The sequence below is a fragment of the Hippoglossus stenolepis genome, chromosome 6 (genome assembly GCF_022539355.2).
Source record: "Hippoglossus stenolepis isolate QCI-W04-F060 chromosome 6, HSTE1.2, whole genome shotgun sequence".
NCBI lineage: Eukaryota > Metazoa > Chordata > Actinopteri > Pleuronectiformes > Pleuronectidae > Hippoglossus > Hippoglossus stenolepis.
In genome coordinates, this window is record NC_061488.1 from 26,351,808 (window position 1) to 26,374,313 (window position 22,506).

At 38.0% G+C, this 22,506-nt stretch overlaps 1 protein-coding gene across 9 annotated transcripts in view; it reads left to right on the forward strand.

Annotated features, from left to right (window-relative positions):
- Nucleotides 1-22,506, forward strand: part of LOC118110834 (tumor necrosis factor receptor superfamily member 14) — a 69,602-nt gene that overhangs the window by 28,876 nt on the left and 18,220 nt on the right. For 5 of the 9 annotated variants that reach the window (XR_007032790.1, XR_007032791.1, XM_047340324.1 and 2 more), the window contains 6 exons: nucleotides 19,387-19,480; nucleotides 19,673-19,798; nucleotides 20,224-20,379; nucleotides 21,992-22,079; nucleotides 22,187-22,362; nucleotides 22,472-22,503. Coding sequence is in view for 7 of the 9 variants with exons in the window: in XM_047340324.1 (XP_047196280.1) it covers nucleotides 19,387-19,480; nucleotides 19,673-19,798; nucleotides 20,224-20,379; nucleotides 21,992-22,079; nucleotides 22,187-22,352 (630 nt within the window). In the remaining 2 variants the exon portion in view is untranslated. Of the gene's footprint in view, nucleotides 1-16,944; nucleotides 17,029-17,789; nucleotides 17,925-19,386; nucleotides 19,481-19,672; nucleotides 19,799-20,223; nucleotides 20,380-21,991; nucleotides 22,080-22,186; nucleotides 22,363-22,471; nucleotides 22,504-22,506 lie in introns of all 9 variants that reach the window. The other 4 variants (XM_047340323.1, XM_047340325.1, XM_047340326.1 and 1 more) reach the window with 2 other exon arrangements.

Below are 22,506 nucleotides of genomic sequence, written 5' to 3' on the forward strand. Positions count from 1 at the left end.
TAAATAACTTACAACAGTTGCAATCATGTTGCAGTGGTTTTTAGATCTTTCGGTGGTTGCAATTAAAAGCCTTGTTTTTATGATGGAAGGATATCTTTCCAGGTACAGTGTGTGTGTGGTGAAGAAAATGTTGTCATGGATGATAAGACCTCCATCAAGTCATGGTGCTTAGATTGATTAAGACCTATTCATTGGTTTTGTTTCTGTTACAGGAAAAATAAGATATATATCCTCTTCATGAAGGTATGTTTGTTCTCTCTTTTTCACAGTGTATATTCTGACTGTATATAGGTTCTGTGTAGTGACAATACTTGGTTGATGAAGGTAATTTGATTATTTGTTATTTAATATTTCAGAAAACACAGCCTGGAAGAGAAACTGCTGTGATGATATGATGAAAAGCAGCAGAGTGAGACAGCAGCGTGTTCTACATTTGATATTCATTAGTTGAGGTTGCTCTGGAGCCGTCACTCTAGTTTTGCATTTCTCACCCCATACAGCCTCTCTGGAACTGTCAGGAGATATCTAGGTTTAGTGCATGTCTATGAAAGTGGCTTAAGACCTCTGAAGTCTCTTCACATCTACAGAGGTTTTCCATTTTTAATTCCAACATATTTCTCTCCTCAACAAAGAGATAAACCTGCAGAGAACCAGTAAACTGTTGTTCACCAGGTAGATGTGCTCTAGAATCAGGTATAATCACTGGAGTTTCTAGCACATTATCTTTGTAAGTACAGAAATAAAACCACTGCTTGCAGCCTGAAGTACACAACTCGCCGTCTCTAGATGTCACTGCACCGACTACAGTATTTGGGAATATAGAACTTGTCGCGTCTCCTACACCACCCTTTGTTTTGAAGTTATCACCTTAAACAGTTCGATTCTATGTTTCACCTAAAAATCTTATGTTTGAAACATAGATGTCTCTTTTAAAACAGTACAGTGCCCAAAACTAGAGAGGACATTCAGTGCAAATGAATGTGAAAATGTCAGTAACTCGAGCATGTTCCCCCTTCCACCTGTTTGAAGGAACAGAGCCTACTGCTTGTGTAAAATGACCTAGTAATGCCTATTGGTTTTGATACATTTATTATTTTAAAATCAGTTTGAACAGAGAAATGTTATACTTTATTTTGAAAAGGTAATTCCTAAGAAAAACGGAAAAGATCGCTAAATGGCAGGTGTGCCTCTCGCTGTGGCATGAAAAGTATTCCCGGCATTAGTTGTTTAGCACCTGGCTAGAAGGCACAAGCTTTGTGATTATTTCGTTTATTATTATTATTATTTGTAAAATAATTCTAAACGTCTTTATAAAGTGTGTGTGTGTGTGTGTGTGTGTGTGTGTGGTGTGTGTGTGTATGTGTGTATGTGTGTGTGTGTGTGTGTGTGTGTGTGTGTGTGTGTGTGTGTGTATGTTGAGTTTACAGCAGAATAAAAAGTATGCTAGAACTGAAATGAATCATTCAAACTAGTAATTGTCATTTGTCACTTATGATAATGATATGGGTTTATAGGAAGTCATATTTGTTTTGTTTTGTGGGTTTTCTGTTATTATGTAGCATATACTGGAAGTCTATGCTTTATTATGATATAACTGGAGGTACTGTCAAGTAAGATGCCAGTTTCAAGTAAACACCGATGACAGCTGCGTGTGTTATTCCTCGAAATCAAGGATATCAGTGCCGGTTATTCAACCCTTAACATTAGCAGCACAACAGTTTTCCTCCTAGATTCTTACAGTGTATCCATATAACTACACTTACATAATTATAATTTTCCACATCTCCTCTTGTATATATCGGTCTTGAGGATAAACCAAATGGATAGAGCATTATGCCTCAAGTCACTGATTTCCCACTAATGTTTGCAGTCCATTTACACTATATATACCCATATTACTAGCTAGGCTTTATTGCTAATCTGAATATTACCCTGTGCTAATTTATGCCTGTTGTTTATCAAATCTGCAATATCTAATATCTACAATAATCGATCCTATCTAGGATAGAGATGTGAGCATTTGTATTAAAGTCAAATGTTTATGATGTATAATATATTAATTAGTGAACATTAAGCTGAGAATAACTAAATCTCTGGGCCATGTAGCACAATTACAATTTAATTATATAATGTTTGTATGTTGGAATTCCCACTATGTGTCTGATGAGGAAAGCAGAATGAAACAGAGACACAAACAAATCTTCAAAGGAGTGTAGCTATTCACTTTGTGAACCATAGAGGTTATTTGGACATAGAAATGGGTCTACAGTGGCTTGTAGTGTGGCAGTTTGAACTTAGGTATGAAGATAGTGTATAGATGTACCATCTGTGTTTGCATCTACACACAATAAGGCCTTCACCAAACCAGCAAACCATGACATATTGACTACTTTCTGACTAAGCTCTTACAGGCCTCATTACTCATGTTTGTATACTTCCTTCATACCAACCATGATATCAAACCACACGAGAACAGCGCACTATTAGTAAGCCCTCAAACTGTTGTATTCTGCTGTATGTGCGCAAGGATGTAGCCAGTTTCATGATGTGTGGTGTGGCGCCTGAGGGCGCAGCTGTGTCAAATGTGTGAAGTGTGAACGATAATTCCAAGGATTTACAGTTAAATTGTGACTGTCACAAGTTAACCTGGGCGTATTCCTGAAACAATATGCATGGTAAGATGTTACGGAAGCTGATCAGCGGAACATAGAGGTGACGCTATAAATCACCCCGATCAGTGGACTGCAGTAAAGTGGCCGTCATGTATGACCGCCCTTAGGTTTTTGTTGCGCGTCTACTCGTGCCTTATACGATAAAGCTGATATGAACCAGTTGGAGTACGCCTAAAGTACAAAACACAACAATGTTTTTAGTCTCTCATTTGATAACCATTTATCTTCATAAATTGTCATGGCTTTTACTGCAGAATAGCTGAAGAGAGTGCGAGGACAAGTCTGAAAATGCCCCATTATATTCATAATGTAGTAATATTTGGGCGCTGATTAAAATGTTCCTTGAGAGATTATGGTGACTGGTGGATTCCTGTTCGTAGTAATACTCTGACTATGCTGAAATAAATTTTTCGTGTATTTTTGCAACTTTGAATAACTGAGAAAATTAAAGGCAAATCTGTAGAAAGTGGCAATGTATTCATAATGTAAGTAATATTTGGATGAATAGTCTTTTCCAGTGGATTCCTGTCAAGTGGTATCTCTATTATACAATTTCAGATTAGAATTAGGAAGAAACCTCTCCTGTTTTCACAGACTCATTCACTTCAACATGACAGTGATCACCTCTGGGTGTCATAGGCATTTATATCAGGAAAGACTAGACTCAATTTTTTCAAAATTAATCCACTTTAAACTGTGAAAGGGATTTTTAATTAATTATTTAATTGTTAATGAATATCATTTTCAAGTATCTTACCTTCCTCCATATTTATTTGATGTACTCTCAAAATGCATTTCCAAATACCACGTTCAGGATATGAGGTGGAGTGTCAGCTTTACATTTGTGGCTTTGATTGCACTAGTTGAACTTGTTACCCAGTGAAGTGGTCTGCACCAGGGAGCTTCCAGGGACAGAATAAATAAAATGCAAAAGAACAATGAGGAGAAATTAAACCACTTATTTAGTACTGTAGATATATATTTTTTTAATCACATACAAATATATTTACCATTGCATTTCACACTGCAGGAGTAAATAATAAACAAAAACAATTACAATAAACTTTATTCATATTGCACCTTACAAACACATGCTTTACTACAAAATACACAAAATATGCTAATAAATGGGAGCTAAAATACAATTAAACTTTGAACAGAAGGTGAGCGACCTACAGAAGGTAACATCTACGATCTGATACAAATTCCTTTATTAGTCCACAGTGAAATTTACAGTATTACAGCAGCAAAAGACATCAAGTTGAAATATAAAAGAAACAAATAGCAATATAGAAAATATAGATAGGTTAGAATAAACTGAAAATAAACAAATATATACAGTGTATAAGAATACTGTGCACAAGGGAAAGTCTCGTCAGTCCTCTGTATTCTCTGTAAATCCTGCGTCAGTGATGAGGCCGACAATGTGGAGTCGTCAGAGAACCTGCAGGTGACAGGAGGTGAGTGGTAGGTGGGAGTCTGCAGTGGGAGGTGAAGGAAACGGAGCCAGGGCGTTCCTACCGGGGCCTGCGGTGCCCGTATCAGACCGCCTGATCAGGCCAGGTAGGGTAGTGTGCTGGGAGGAGATGAAGAGGAGTTGCAGCTGGGCTGGCAGGGTAGAAGCGAAATTCCTCACACCACAAAGGATAAGAGCAGTTGAAGAGATTCCGGATTTAAGCGCTATACAGCAACTCAGCTTTCACATATAGTTCAGGTCCTTGTTATCCATATTCAGGCACTATTCATGAGACCATCCTTCACATATCACACTGAATCTGTGGTAACCAGTATGGAAATCTCAAATATGATTTTAAGTGTTCTCTGCATTTTAGTGGAATTTTTCACACAGTTAGATGACCTAGAGGGAATAAGTACTGTTGGAATTGTATGGACACTGCAAGTATGCCTTGTTGAGACACAGAAGGAGTTACCACAGACCAGTAGCGAATGATTACATTATAAAAACTGAAACATAGGGCAATGAAATCAAGATGTTCATTTTCCCCAGCCATTATGGTTTTTGTATTTATACCGGCCTTTTCTAGTCATAAGCCCTCGAAGCTCTTTTTAGTACAGTTTACATTCACCCCATTCCCATTCACACACACATTCATGCAGTGCATCTATTATAGCACTTTGTGTTCTGAGGGCAGTCGGGAGTTCAGCATCTTGCCCAAGGACACTTGGCGCCCAGAGATGGGAAGACTGGCCGACCTTCAGGTTGGAGGCCCGACAGCTCTACCCCTCAGCCACAGCCTTCCCCATTACATTGTACAATCAAAGTTACTAATGCTAATCTACATAATAATTGGCAAAGCATGTAGAAAACATATCTTGGATGATCAGGTGTAAATACTCTGTATGTATTTTCAATTAATGTGAATTTTCAACTTAAATTTCTATTCCACAACACTGAAAATACTACTATAAATGCTACACCATGTTTTAAGGCAATGTAACTAAGTGACATTCAGTCTTAATATCAGTTTTATCCTTCATTTTCCAACCATTCTAACAGCAACTTGTTTGGCACTGTATTAGTCTTCAAAAAGCATCAAATCAAAACAATAAAAAAAACAAGAGTTAAAAATACTCACCCAGTTTTGTCAGTAGATACAGATCCAGGAGGTTTTGCCAGCGAACACATATAGCAATTATTATATAAATCAAACACTAAAATATAAGCCTGAAACTATAATAATTAAACACCAACATGTAGATTTATTCTTACATGCAGTAATTATCATACAAAGCCTCCACCCCTTGTTTTGTAAGTAAGTATAAATACAAATAAGTTCTAGGGCAGTATTTTGCATTATTTGTAGTAAACATAGATCTAATAAATAGCTTTATTCACCTTTGCCCGTCACAGGCCTATAGACAGCATGGCCCATAACCTAAATTTTAGACTATCCTTAATCCAAAGCTACACTCGCAAGCTCTGAATGCTATGTCTAGGAGGTGTATTAGCTGCTGAGCCTCACTTTGCTCTACAGTTACTATCCCACTTTCCCTCTGAAACTTATATGGTGTCAATAAATTCAAACCACAGACAAAATACTCTTCTACAAACTAGTGCTTTCAATATCTGAGCCATTTTTATCTCTCAGTAGCCATTCATTTCTTGATATCCCAAATGTATGACTGGAACAGCTGGAAATGCACTGCATCACTACTAGCCATCTAAACCAACACAAGCATTTTCAAATCATAATGATGTATAAATGATTGCAAAATGCAGTTTTCTTAAGGTAAACTAAGAATGTGTCCTATTCACATTTATTACATGTTTGTTCTACCAACAGTTATTATACAGAAAACTGTGTAATGACTGGATATAATGAAGACAAGTGTGAGCTAACCCACTTAAGAAAAACAATGCCATTTAGTGTAAATTATATCCAAAATCACTTTTCCATGTGACAATGACCCACAGCTACTGCTATCCTGCTGCTGTTGGATGAAGTCAGTACTCCTCCTTTCATTTTTATACAACCCACTCAATTTTTCAGGCTCATCTCACTCATTTTCAGATACTCACTGTATTTATGAAAGATATTTGCAGTCAAAAGCTGAGAAGAGTTTTGCAAGATAAAAGGAAAATTGTAATGAGATCAGTAATGCTAATTTTTGTTAATTTACATTTTAAATTCAAAATAATTCTATTTTTAAAATCCATGCCTCCTCTTTTCAATTTATAATCAAGTATATCACCTCTAACCTATTAGACAACCTTAGTCTATATATATATATATATATATATATATATGTGTTCCTGATAGTTAATCCAGTATCATATAGTTCTTCGGCAGCAAGTTTGGAGTCGTCTTCTCGTTGGAGACCTGGGTACAGGATCCTGAATAAACAGTCTTGTTGACTTGCATTTATGTACTAACATTTTTAAATGAATTCAATTAGCAAATATTTAATAGAGCCTTTATAATAATACCAATCTGCAGGATTATAAGTAAATTCATACTAACCAAAAATTCCAGTGTACATTTATTATTCTGATGACACAATGCCCTGGAAGTTCTCAAGAAGTTCACCTGTGAAATGCCAAAATATTTATTTTAGTTTCATTATGAATCATTATTAAATCATTATTTTGACATATTTACAGTGATATAAAATGATGCATTTCACTATTCACAAATAATACACAAAAGTTTCTATTAATTCTTGCCTCTATTAAATTTGTAGTACCTAAAATTCCAGCTCCTGCACACACACACACACACACACACTTAGCATTCAGATTACCTTGGCTAAACTTTGACGGGCAACCTGCTCTCTCTTTAAACCGGGATCACACCTGCCAACCTTGTAGTGATTTGAGAATGTAGATGTTTTCCCAATCTGCAGCTGATTTGCCCTCCAATATGTAAGGCAGCCAACTACCATCAGAGGAATTATTGTGAAACACAATTTGTAATTTCCACAAATCAAATATAAAAAGATATGTAGAGCAGCTTAAAAGATAGATATAATTCCTTGAACACATACAGTAGAGATACATTTACCTACATTTGAACAGATTTCTTTTTAGTTCAGCCTGTAAAAATGAAGCTAAAAATACCTGCTTTATCAGCCCACTCTCAGCAGTGGATAATAAGGCTGTTGCCTTTTATCTGGGAGGGGAGCACAGAAAGCACAACCTCTGTGTCCTTCTTTTTCCACAATGTGGTGAGCTGAAAGTTAGAGAGGTAAGCAAAACACAATACATATTTGGTAAAACATGAAATTCAATATGTTGGATTTTTCTATCTCTTTTTTGATGGAAACCGTGTTTCTTCGTCCATATATTAGATTTTGGAAATTATTTGTGTTTTGTGGGAATAATAGTTGTACACTTTACCTCTTCTTGTGGAGTTTGGGTATGGAACTCCTCTGCATTCTTTAATTGGATACCTGATGCTCCATGTTCTCAGTCACTACTTCCATTTCCTCAGGATCCCCCTGCAGAGATGATGATGTTGGCTCCTGGGATGTTACTTTGTGTGTTCCCGGCACAGCAGAATCCCCCTAAAACACAGTGTGGGTACAAACACATAATTTACTACTGTGTCCTTTTGTCCATCTTTCAAGGTTGCGTGAAGGCCAAACATATAAAACATTTGAAAAGGATGCATTAGGGCCCAAGGTATTTTATTTTACCAAATTAATCCACATTTTTAGAAGCTACATGTGTGAGAAACTCATGAAACAGAAGTTGATGTAACCCTATGTACACAGCCTCCTTTGAACTGAGGTGTGTGACATCAAGCCCCCAAGAACACATCTACATGCCAATTTGCCAATTTTACAGACAAATAAGACAACTACTGTTACTAAACTTGAAAGACTATTAATCTGGCTGAGTAAAATTGTAGTGGTTATCCGCAGGCAGTGAGTCGGTGGTTTTGGATCCCAAATGCGATGTCATGGAGCAGGATGAACCCAAAGTGTACCCCTCATAGATGTCAGGTGCATTGTAAGTTGCTTTGGATAAAATTATCTGCTAAATGACAGCCTGATGTTCTACACTTTTATGAATGAATACCTCATCAGAATCTTTTTAGGGAAACGACCAAAGGCAAGATGTGTGCTATCGCATTGACATTTTCAGTAGATTACCAAACATTGTATTCTTGATACCACAGGGACATAACTCTTGATTTTGCTAGGTTCTTAGGTCTGAACTTGCTTGTTTTAAATATAAAATGGCACGATATCAACACCGTGGCGCCATCTATTACATTGTTAAAAGTACACCCAGAGGTTGCACCGCTATGCTTATACAGTATAATCTTTGGATTAGGAGTCAGTTTGCAGCAGGTCAAGGTTAAGTAAGTTCCTAGGTTAAAGTGACTAAAGATTATCTATGTGGCAGCCATGATCAGAAACATTTTCATCAAGGTCAGGGAAAATAGTTTAGGAAAAGACAATAAGAGGTCATTTTTTGAGGTATTATTTCTTTGCATGAGGTAAGTATGTGGTAGTATCCCTGGGGGACTCCTTTCTGTGGTTGGCTTCTCCACAAGTTGTCCCCCTTCAGAGTTAGAAGCCTACTTAAACAGAATTAAGGTAAGTGAGCTTAATAACAACAATACCACTACAACAACAACTTCTACTAATAATAAGAATAACAATTTAAATAATTTTGCAGCTCCCAATTGCCAATAGGCTATATGTAAAATCAAGGAAAATTAAACTTAGCCCCAATAACCAAATGTTCCAGCAGCACAAAATACTGACTCTCACCACATTGTCAGAAGGTCACCGTTATAAAGTAAGCTAAAAACAGAGCCCAAAAAAAGGAAGAAACAACCTGTGTTGTGGTGGGGACTTCAGGTTGTTCATCTGGCAATGTTGTGGGTGGTTCTTTGGATTTCTGTTTAAAGTGAAACACACTTAATGTAAATCCAATTATCAAAAACAAAATCCAAAGTATCAAAAACGTTAATCAAACATTAACAAATTGTAAAAGATTGAGAGTTATAAATCATGCTACAGCTATCAGGGAAAAAAGGAAATTCTAAAGATATTTGAAAAGAAAGTCTGCACCGTCACTAAAAGCAAATAAAGAAATACCTTTCCTTTCTGTCCTCCTAAAGGCAGGCCAGTCACCAGTGGGGAAACGTACACTTCTCTTTCTCCATTTCTCCATTTCAACTCGAAAGAACTTAAAAATATAAATATTGTATGTCAGGCATATACACTCAATGACACATTTGTAATATTACCTCTTTGGTCAAGAATATTGTCTTAAGTATCTTAGGATAAAGTGGGAACCTTGTTTCTTAATAGATTGCTTATTGACAGTAATTCTTACCTTCTTTCTTGACCTTTCCGTGTCAGCATATTTCAAGCAAGAAGGGCATCATGCATTTATCAGTATATTTGGACCAATCGTCCAGTCTTGAAAATCGTCTCCTTTTGCAGCATATATGGCCTTGTAGGTCCCACTGACTCTTCTCGCGATGCCTGTGTCGATTATCTTGGGTGTAGTTCTGAACAATTAAATGTAAATCTATTACATTTTTCAGACTAACACAATACATACACAGCGTGTGTGTAAAATTTGTGTGTGTGTATATATTGTATATATATATGTTTGTACACGCTTCCTCATTTAAGTAAATGGGAAAATGGGTTGTTTTGAGTGTTACTGTGTGTATATATATAAAATCATATCATATATCTGATATATATCATATATAGAAGACAGAAAAAATAGAATGCAAGGTTTTACCTGTGTTTTGACTTCTGAGCCTCATTGAGTGCCCTCGGTGCTGATCGCTGGTCCTGTCATGACGTCCTAGATCACCTAAAGGCCATTTAGACTATTCCTTCAAATCACAGCAGTAGTTTACAACTTTTATTTAAACTAACCTAGCATCAGTCAGACCACAGGATGGCATGTGGGAGGAAATGTTTTGCCAAACACGGAACGAAATTTGGTGCGTAGTACGTGTTCACTTCACCAGTGAGATCAAGTGGTGCCCGATCAATAATCTCTTGGAAGTGGCTCATCAAGGGTGTGGTTCCTACATCCAGCTACAAGAGAAAACATTCAAATTTCACAGTCAAAGACTTGTAGGATACTATTTCATAGAAGACCACATCCACCAGTGTATTTAACATCAATACATTTAAAAAAAATACTTTTAGAGAGACATTTGAGTATTAGTACATTAGTACAATGTTCAAAGTCGTACATATTATGAACATCATTTATCCATTCTATGCTGTGCTCAATTCCACGGACATGTACTCCAGGCTGTCTTTCACTGTGACACAGAATATGTCCTGGACAGGTCTGCATTTGATGAGATAACCTACCGGTATGTAAGACTCTGTTAAGCATTAAGATATAAGGTATCTAAAATGTTTAGCCTTTATGACATTAATTATATTTATTGACAGGTCGATAATGAATAACAGTTATAAAATTAGATAAAAGTTACTGCAGTGACCTGTTACCTGTCAGCTTCATCAGAGTTGTATGAGCAGGTTGCTGGTTTAAACTTCATTATCGGCATATCGTTTCAGCAAAACTTTTATTTGTATACTGTTATTAATACAGGTATTGAAATGACATGTAGTTTTGGTTTGTGTATACACAGTGGGTACTAAAGTGATGTTCTCTGGTGATCGTGTAGTGGTACAAATATATTGAGCATATTTCAATAAGGCTCCATTTTGATAGTTTTGGCTGGAGAAAATTTAGCTAAAGTATTAAGTAAGCTGTGAATCAATCTTGCAAAATAGGTAGAGCCCACAGCAATGTATGAAAAGCAGTGTTAATACTGGTTTATAAAAGCTAAATAATGATTGAAAGTGTTTACAACAGTGAATAACCTAAATCAATTTCATAAATCCTTACTATGGGTAATCTACCCATAGCAGAAGTGAGACCATGGGTGAAACCCAGAGAGACCTGTGCCCCTGATCCATAACTTGGGTTTATTATATATATTTTAACATATTGTATTTTGCTGTGGCTGTACACTGACAAAGATCTATGAATACTTTTATTTATATACTCAACGTATTACCTGACATTTGTTCATCATCCATCTCAAGGTCCCTCTTTCCATCAAGACATGCAGAGTTTTAAGTGCTTTGGAATATTCTTCCCAGTGCAAGGACTGCAGAAGAGTACAGTGCTCAGAAGAGCCTCATCAAGTCTTTAGGGCCGAACTACATACAAGTAGGCCAGATGTGTGCATTTGCCAAACATGATGTTTTGGAACAATATAAATAACAAATTATTATCATCAGTAATTTATATTATAAATGTATTGTTCCTTATTTATAATGCAATAGCACATCTGTTTTGCAGAGGTCCTTGGCATTGATCATGATGTAATGAGACATCGATGGAGAATGGGCAGTCGATCTTTTCAGTGGGATGTTGTCCCGGTGACAATTCTATAGTACTTCTGCAATAGAGTCTTCCAGACTTGACTTTGCAAAATGTCCTTGCAGAAGTGATTGCAGAAGTACCATAGAGTATCTGTTGAATGAAAATCATCACGGAGCCTTTGTTAGATCTCCCAATACATCTGACAAGATCAGTCTGAAACCTTGCAGGAAAGTAGGTCACGAGATGCTGTGGTGTAGTCATATTACATACGATGCAACAGGAAGTGGTGATGCCCCTTCAATGGGTTTCTCTGCTAACTCCACATGTATAAGTATGGATGACTTTCATGAAACTCTTTACTTGGATCATGACATTATCACTTTGTCAAAGTGAGATGATGTCATTCCTACCTTTTATAAAATGTTGAGTGTCTTCTTTGACCATAGCATCACTCCTTTGGAAGGCTGCATGAGGACCTTCTATGCAAGAACACAGTTGTCTCTGTATGTTGTTGTTCCATAGGAATTTGTTGGAGACTTAAAATCATTGTGGAATGAGTCTATGCAGCTTTCTTGTATGAAACAATGTCGTTTTCAAAGCACATCTTTTGTTGAGCTTCATCCTGCAACCAGATTCGATGACCTTTTCTGGAGATTCTTGGCAAGACTCCAGATATCCTCCAGGGCAGTTTAGTGTCGATTCTCAGACTTGCATGCATCAACCACCGGACTGGCCTTCTTTTCAGTTCCTTCACAGCCTGGCAAACATCTCCCCCGGGAGGAGAAGGCAACTGTTGCCTTCAGGAGTGGTTTCATCCTTGGGGATTGAACATCCACAGTAACTGGGCAATCCTCAGAGCAACGGTGGCCCTGCATGAGAGAAATTTCTGCTAGGTCTTAGACAGCAGGGTTTTTCACAGAGTGTCTTTAGGTAAGCTGCAGTACGGATGGTGTCACCAGGTCCTTTGGCAATTCGTTTATCCACTGCGGTCGCTTGGAAAAGACTGCCCTTATTTCCCTTAACCCACTTGCCATTCATTTCTGTCAATAAAAGACACAGGGCTGCTGTGGCAAACCACATCAGAAGATTTCTCATCTGTCTAGCTGCTGTCTATCTTGGAGTAACCTGGTTCCTTATCTTCAACACACCTGTTAAATGGGAAAAAATATTATATGAAGCATCAGTGATGAATTCTAGTGTTTTTGCTCAAAGAACAAAAGTAGAGTCTGGCTGCCAGACATGAATACATTTTCAGATTTCTAGGCTGCTTGATTACAGCGCTTTACCATGTAGTCATTTACTGACATATTTCTAAACACATGTGGACACTATTTGCAATTTGCTTGGCTGATTTTCATGTTTTTATGAGTGGTGTGGATTAGGCTCTTGTATTGTCTAACTGAAGTGTAGAAAACTCTAGCCTACGCATAATTACCTGCATGATGCACCTTCACATGTGAGTCTGCTCTGCTTCAGTGGTGCCTGAACATGGGTACTGAGAAGAGAGTGGTGCACAGTGTGCAACTTTGGAGAGCTGGATGGCTGCCGTCCAATCAGTATTGAACCTTAGTAATAAATATTTTCTGTAACTCTTCCAGTGGCTGAACATTTATAGCAGATCCATTAGTGTATATAGAGCAAGACACCCGTGTACTGGGGCTCATTCCCCGGACTGCCACTATATGAGTTAACATTGCATTATTAAAATATGAATTTAAATTACCTTTGTACAGGTGAGCTGCAGCGAATGTCTATCATCACTCTCTCCTGTGTCACCAATGATACTGTATCAGTGGGAATGTCATCTAGGTCTTTCTCCACACATCCTGGAAGGAGGAACAGATGGGAGTGGGATCATTAATTAAAGACCACAATTTCATCATCTTACAGTTCTTATCTCTCAATCAATTTAAGTGCATATCAATCCTTACTAATTCACATAATAGACCACCTGTAACTTTGCGTTCAGTTGCGTGTTACAAAGTTCTCTATAAAGAAACATCACTGGATAGACCTATTTTTAAAAAGCACCACTAAAAACACAACAGTAATAACTGTACCTTTTTACTTTGTTAAGTATAACAATACGTACAAGAGGATGTGCGCGCTATAGAATGTAATACAAAAATAATTCTATAAAGAATGTATATATATTTATCACAATTCTTATTAGCATGCTATTACGTGCTTCATTACAAAATTTGTTAATCAAGATTTCTATCAATAAATTAAAAAGTGTTGCATTCACTTAGGCCAAAAAAGTATCTTTTTAAATAGAAGTAAATGAAAGAAGAATTACCTTCTGGTGATCGTGCTGCCGTCACGGGCTTACGAATTAACAAGTGTGTGAGCACTCAATACCTTATAGACATTTCAAAAACCAGCTGGACTGTGCACACTGTAGTCATTTATATTTGCACGGAGTTCAGAAAATGTATCGATAGTTGATCTTTCTTTCTTCCAGGCGTAGTGCTTTGAAATTAAATAAGGCAATCAAGCATTTATGACCAAATGTTTTGAGCAATGTGAGAATGTTATGTCAGTGAAGTATAAACTATTTACAAACATAATGACTATTGTACTATAGTATTATTAAAGTAAAGATCAAAGTAAATACTTTTATATTATGTAGATGTATTGTCATACAACACTTTCAGCACCAAGGTAGTAAAAAGTGCAGAATCAGAAACAAAATAAATAAATAAACATTAAATGTATTCAAAAAACAGAGAAAAAAAACATGATGCAGTGATATTTAGGACTATAGCTCATGTGTGTAAATTTGAAGTATATTATTCTAAGAGATATATTACACACAAATCAAAGAAACAAAATCTGTATAAGTATGACAAACAGGAATTGAACCTGAATCTCAGAAAAACATCCTCCATTTATTTGTACAAAATAACTGCAAGTTAAAATCTTAGACATGTCAAGTCTGCAGACAATAATCACCAGTCAGCTAATAGATCTTAGTTTATATTCTTCACTAGACCTACCATTTCCTCACCAATCACAAGACAAAGAAATAGGGTGAATCATCCCTACATTATGTGAATCTAGACTCTGGGCGTCATCAAGATCCACAGGTAGCGTTTGGAAACTAATAAACTACATGTTTTATTTTCAATTCATTAGACGTTGCTTCCTCCCATACCTGAGAACAAACTGCCATATGCAACGTCAGTGTATCACCTAATATAGCATCACCATTTACAATGGTGATAGGTAGTGGACGCTGTTAAATGTATTCACAAACTAGAACTTCAGTGAAATGGCATTATTATTTTCACCAAGTATCGCCTCTGCTCTCCTTCACTTAAACTTTTTCATGACAGAAAAAGTTTGCTGAAAATCTACAAAAATCACGCTAACTGTATGCTCAATTGCCGGCCAGGAGAAATATCCAAGTCCACCAGGCACGCATTACCATCTCAGGAAAGCAATGAGAAGGCCAGTGACGGTGACATACCACAATAAAACAAGGTAAGGTTGACGTGTGACGGAAGTAGCTCGCCATTACTCCGTGGAAAGGTTATTGGCTGTTATTTAATTCAAAAGTTGCTTTATTGGCATGAAGTTTCCAAAGCATCAAAATTAATTAAAATCTATCATCTCTCTCCCTCAGGTGGCACACGTAGACGGCCCGTTGTAGTATTTATAACGTACTGGTTTTGCTGTATCAGTTGTTGCTCACATCAATACTGCTGTATCCCAAGGCTGCATAAGCCCGACAGCGTCCTATAGGGACTTCGGCCATTCAGCTATTGTGGAAGCTGTGCGCAGGTGGATGGCACCACACGTGTCATTGCCTCGCTGGTACAGAGGTGGAATGACCTGCATGGTAGGCACAATGCATCAAACACCACCCAAATATGCTAATGCTCTTCTTTAATAGGCCTTCAAGCGAAAAGAAAACTGTTTGCCGATTTTTCGTTTTTATCTCAAAGCACTGGACAACTTTGTAAGGATGGCACAGATTACAAAGCAGTTAACTATCAGCTGGGCATGTGGTAGGAGCTCACAGCCTCTCAAGAATCTTTTTAATCAGCTTCCAAATATGACTACATTATTAATACATTAGGCCACTTTCCACAGATTTGCCTTAGATTTTCTCATTTATTCTACAGTAAATACAACAATTAATCTCAGCATAGTCTGAGACACCACGAACAAGAATCCATGATGACTCGCAGCACTCAAGGAATCTTTTAACAGCTTGTCTGCGTTTATTACTGAATACATTAATCCATTTTACAGGCTGCCTTTAATTTTCTCAGTTGTTGCAGTGAAAATTCGCAGGAAATCTTATATGACCATGAGTGAGACTGTTTGAACAGAATCCACCAGAGTGACAAAATTCAGGGAAGGCTGGCTTCACTGACAGCTCCTTTACTGCAGTCATGACCGGGGAGAGAGGGCTACACTACAGTGCCAACTAAAATAATCTCCACACGCTCCCATGTGTCTAGGCATCAACTGTTCTGTCAAATGTGATCTTTTATCAATCATGACATAAATAAATGAAGGAAATAAATATATAATAAAATATTAATTCTAGCTTCTATTTAGAATCCCGTATTTTAATTACAACAAACAGGAGACCATGGATGTGTGATGTGATTTTGGTGAGAATGCAAGTTAGAGTGAGTTATCGAAGAACTGATTTTGTAGCATCTCTTTTCGTTGTTGCACTTTACAGACAGTCCTGCGCACTCGTCAGCTGTATACTGGGGACACATTATTTCATGTCAGCTCAGGACTGTTGAAGCTAAATGACGTGTTGCCTGTTGTCCACCTTACTGGAAGGGCGTGATGTGTAATTTAGAGAGTTTCCGCTCGGCTTGACTTATTGATCCTGGAAATTCGAATCCCAGTGAATATGTTTCCAACTTCCCGGAAGTCTTACTGATCCTGGAAGTAACACCATACCCTTGCTTCATGAAATGAAAACTAACTGCCTATAGACAGGACCTGCAGAAAGTCTTATCACCATTAACGACAGTAAGCAGACTGTATTTCTACTGCAACCTCTGGATATTATATAATAAAGAGGCAGGAGTAGACAGTAGATTTGTTAAGGGGTCGCTGATAAATCGGCCCCATATGTTTTCTGGAACTGAAACAGTGCAACAGATAGTGTGTTGTCTTCTATGACGTGTCCCTTAAACGTCTCATTACATTACATTTCATTTAATTGACGCTTTTAATCCAAAGCGACTTTCAATAAGTGCTTTCAACCTTGAGGGTTCAAACCCTGTTTTATTAAAGACAAGAGAGCTGCAGGTTTCAACAGCCACCTGAGAATTAGAGATCAGCTATCTTGTTTGCTGTGTACTGGTGTTATCATGGAAGTTTCAATGTCAGACAACTGCTGTGAACATGGTCTGTGTTTGAGTTGTGTTCAACTTTCACTTTCAGATATAGATGAAGAAGAGTGGAGTCTGAGTATACGTGAACGCACCCCCACCTCTGAACACATCAGAAGTTTGGTGAAAACTCTTGGTAAAATCACTCTTCCACTTCCTGCACTCATCATGTGATCAGTTATCATGTCAGAAAAACAACATCTGCTCACATATCAAACCAACCCTGCTGTTGGTTTCACTGGGAGTTGTTGACAGTCGTTGAGAGATGTTGACACACCTGCCCCCTGGGAGTCATGTGTCCTAACGTGTGAATTGCAGTGAAACTTCCTGGGGATGGAAGTCAGGACTCTGTTGTATGTGGCTGAAAGGTTGTGTCTTAACCCTCCTCCTCTCTTCAGAGATGTTTTTTCTAGTTTGACGTAGATGACTTCCTTCCCTCCTCTTTCAAAACATCTGTCTTTCCTGGCCAAAGTGTGGACTTTGTTGTCTTCAAATGAACGTCCATTGTCCTTTAGATGTAGGCAGACTGCTGAGTCCTGACCTGAGTCACCAGCTCTCCTGTGCTGTGCCATGCGTTAATGAAGAGGTTGTTTAGTTTCTCCAATGTACAGGTCTGAGCATTCCTCACTACATTCAACTGCATGTACCACGTTGGGTGTTTTGTCTTTGGGGTGGACCAGCAGACAGTTAGAACTGAAGAAGTCTCTTGGATGACAGATGAAATGTCTTCATGAAACTCAACCAAGTCCAGTTTACCTATTTTTTAGCACTTGGATATTAATGTTACCACTCACCGAAAATTAAAGAAAGACAGACTTTATTAGATTAGCAGCAGTAATGTTGACAGGTCCCTGCTGTTCTGTGCAGTTTGTACAGCTGAGTCCTCTTTGTTTCCAGATGTCTCCCTCTTTTTGGATTTAAAAATCATCTCCAGCCGGATCTCAGTGAGGGTGACTTCAGCTCAAGGAAACTGCCAACCTGCCGTTCAACATGAATTTGAGAAGTAAACATTTGGAGGCTGCATCTTTGTTGGTAAAGTTGCGTCACACTGCTCCTCGTCACCTACAGTTCTGCTCCTCTTTCCTCTCTCTGTCACTTATCAGCTGTTTTGTAGACATGTCCTGTGGAGGATCTCCGGAGAATTGGGGACCTGAATTTCTCTGCAGTTTTCCTTTCACACATGCACAACGCAGCAGGAGATTCTCCGCTCAGACACGTTCACAACAACTACGTATTAATCCCTCTGTGGAGATCACATGATTTTGTTTACAGCACATTCGCACTGCTGTCGGCTCTTATCACAAAGAAAACTTTTGACATCTTTGTCGGTGACAGCACTTTTTCTTTTTATTCATTTTTCCATCTGCTTAATTGATCAGTGTCAGCAGAATTCTGACAGGCTGCACTTTCAGTCACATTTCCAAGCAGTTGTAAATCAAAGAAACAATAAATACAAAAACCTTAATGAGTGGGCTGCCCCGAAGAATCCTGACTATGGGCAGCACTAGTGTAGCTCCACCTTAACAGATGCAGACTACTCAGCTTTTCATTTTAGGATGAGTATTTGGGCTGAATACTGTTACAATACCTACAATAATCTCACTCCAGAAAAAAATCTAACTAGTGTTGAGTCTGGAAAGTTCATTGGAATGGTTTCTAATAAAATAACATAAAATACAACATAGAATGAACCCATATACATCCATCTTTCATTTAATGAACTTACAAAGATCTTAAAACTAACTCAAATGTCAAAAATATATTTTTGGCAAATGGAAAGAAATAACATTTGGACGTGTTAGTGTCCAGTCGTCTCCGCAGGCTTGGGAAATTTTTCCAGCGGGTTTAAAACATTGAGATGGGGCTGTAAGGAGTGTGGAGATGTGGGACACAGACGTTTTTTGTGTCCGGACAAGCAGCAGCCTGATGCTGTGAATGAGACTGAGTGCGGTGGCTGGTTGACAGCCTGGCACAAGGACTCAGCGGCTCAGAGCCCGTTAAAGAAGCTACATGCATCTGAGGCTGCAAAGAACTCCTGCAGCTCTGAGTGTCCAGTTGCTGCACATTCACAGATAAAAGAACATGTTGAGAAAGCAGCTTCTTCAGATGCAGAGATCACACTGTGAACACCTATGAGGGTCAGAGTCTGTCAATCAGTCAGGTTTCTTGTGAAAGAGAGCTGATTATTAATCTCTAATTCGAGATTTTCTTTGATTGTGTTAAAAAAAAATCTTTTGCATTAATCTTTTTTTATGGTTTTGCATTTGGTGGATGATGTGAAAAAGGGTTGTTTCCAGTAATGTACAATAAACAGATTTTGAAAACCTCCTCTCCTCTCCTCTCCTCTCCTCTCCTCTCCTCTCCCCTCCTCTCCTCTCCTCTCCTCTCCTCTCCTCTCCTCTCCTCTCCTCTCCTCTCCTCTCTCAGTTATTGACTGTGTCAACATGTCAACCAAGGTTAACTAAGATGAAAACCTTTGCCCTATCCTTCACAGATATGTTTGGTCAAAGTCTTCTGTGTGAATACGCTGACTTGTCATCCAACTGAGTATCAGACAGGGAATGAATGCTGTCCTCTTTGTCCATCTGGTAAGATCCTGAACGAGAAGAATAGGCTGGAATGTTTTTTTTAATGTTTTGGCTTCTTCTGTTGTAAGTAATAAAAATGAAAGTGCAGCGCATGTTACGATGTTACGTTATAACCTGCTCTTTACCCTCAAGATGATTTGTCTTTGTTCAACAGAAACATTTCATGAGATTAAATAGTTTTCTTTTCAACAGGAAATCGTGTTAAAACACACTGCACAGAGTTCAGGAGCACTTCCTGTTTGCCCTGTGTGAATGACACCTTCATGAATCTTCCCACTGGACTTAAACAGTGTTTCCCCTGCACGACCTGTGATCCAGGTAGATTTCTGTGCTGACATTTACTGTAGGTTTTTACTATCCGTAGTTACTTGAAGGGGGTCAGTAGGAACCCTCAAAGTATGAACACAGTCACTTCAGACTTTTTCACTCAGTCCATTCTAAGAAATGTGTTATTGAAACGTTGCGTTTCGTACTTCCTCTCCGTATGATGTCATCATGGAATCTGACTCTTCTCTCAGCCCCACCCAGCCGGTACCAGTCCAGCCTCCGGTCATCATCTTAGGGGTATAAATACCTCAAATTAAATCCCAGAAAGGTGTAAAATATGGAGGCTTACTGCAAGTCTTACAGTGTGTGGGCTGAGATGGAGCTGAGCTGTTCTGATGATGTTTTTTTACAGTGTCACTGTGTTAGTCTGTTTAGAATAGTTTCCTGCATATTACTGATCCTCTGTGTGTCGACAGATTCTGGTCTGAAGATTTACATTTCATGCACAGCAACAACGGATTCACTTTGTGAACCTCTGGAAGGATTCTACTGTATAGAACCCAAACAGAACCACTGTGCAGCAGCACAGAAACACAAACGATGTCAACCAGGGCAGTACATCAAACACAGAGGTGCGTTTTCTAATGCTGACTTTAAGATTTAAGTTTTCAAAACTGTAAAAAGCTATGAAGAAGTCAGAGCAGGTTATTTGAGCCATCCAGTCAATTGTGAAACATTAAGATGATATGCAAATTGTTATTGTTTTGCAAATTGTTCATCTAATTGGCTTCACACACGGCATCTGTATTATGAATTGTCAAATGGGGGGTCAAAGTCACTGCCAGTTCATTTTGATGATTTAATGATTTTAATTTCACCACATTGGACTGAAAAAGAGATTCTGATTATCTGATCTCCGTCATGGCAACAAAAGTCAAAGAATCACTCAGCAATTTGAGTTCAACGTAAAAAGAACGCAACATTTGCTGGTGCAATGGGTTATACAGAGTGGAATAACAGATTTATTTTGAAAAGTTGGGAACTTGGATCTGAATATTCGTAGAAATAGTGACAAATCATATATATAAACCACACACGTGAACAGTAACAAAGTAAATTCAGATACATTTTATGAAAAACATTGACTACTTCACTGTAGAAGTCAATGTCATCCTACCTGATAAACCAGGTAGGATGAACACAAAGTTTTCTAACTTCACTCTGCACCATAGACTGTTTATAAAAAGCTCTGTACACAAAGTCCAGCACACAAACAATACAAAGTGACAGTATATTGTAGAACTGTTTGAGGAGGACTCACTAATAACAAGGAATAATTCTGAAGTTGCACACAATTTGGGCTGCATACAGACGTCCACATATGGGTCTGTGCATGTATTTGCATGTATTGCATTGTCATTTACAGGGACCACAGCTGACCCCAGTGAACTGGCGGATGTGCAAACTCTGAATGTGTCTTTAGTCATGTGTAGGGCTGTCCAACAGAGGCAAAGATGTAATGACACCTCTCTATCTAGAAAACTCTTACATTGTTTCAGTCAGAGAGTGGTGGACATGTCTCATCATGGGTTAGATTCACAGATTTCTGTGTCCATTTAGGAAAAGTTCATCAAAACAGTGGACAAAAGTAGATGGACAGACAAATCTTCCATCTATCAAGATGATTTGTTTGAGTTGGAGAAAACAAATCAAAATCCCATCTTCCTGTGCAACTGTGATAATAATAGTAATAATAACTTTCTCTCAAAAAAGAGAGATAGCTGAGTGGCAGTCTGACAATATTAACAACAATTGGACAATTTTGAAAAACAGTTTAATATATATATAGTATTATTTAAATTTTTCATTTGTTTCATATGTTTATTCTTACTACATTTTGCTGCTTTCCCTACGCTGCTGCCTCGACTATGAATTTCCTCCATGGAGGATTATTTAAGGTACATCTTATTTGAGCATGCAAAAAAATATGAAAACAAATAATGAATATAGTCCTAAAAGACAGTGCAGTGATCCAGGTGTGATGAGATAAAAGAATGTAAAATAGTTTCTGTATCTTTGAAATGTAACATAGAAGAACAGAATTCTGTCAATGTTCCTTAGTTTATAGAATCCTGTTTGTAAGTTTAGGTCTATAGCTTCAGGTCTGATGTCAAATACCACTTTGCTATATAATCCTAATATGATGTGTACACTAGTAACTGTGTATAGTTTGTGTTTGTACAGGAACAGCCCAAACAGACTCTCAATGCTCTGACTGCAGTGTTGGAACATTTTCTGACGGGACGCGTACGTCTTGTCAACCACACACACAGTAAGTAAAGAGTCTCACCAGACATGGACGTGCCTGGTTTCTTACACTTGCAGTGAATCTGTGGTGCCGCTACATGGTCCTGTGAAAATGTCCCCCTGTCGTTCCAGATGTGAATCACTAAACCTTCAGCTGATGCAACCAGGAACAGCTTCAACTGACGCTGAATGTGGAAATGACAGTTTAAATAACACAACAGTTGCAATCATCGTTGCAGTGGGTTTTTTTGGTGTTTTGATTGCATTAGTCGCCTTGTGTTTCTGGAAGTGCAAATGATATCGTTCAGGTACGATGTGTGTGTGGTCGAAGAAAATGTTGTCATGGATGATAAGACCTCCATCAAGTCATGATGTCGTTGATTAAGAGCTTTTTCATTTGTTTTGTTTCTGTTACAGGACAAAGAATAAAAGAATTAATTACCACAAGGGTA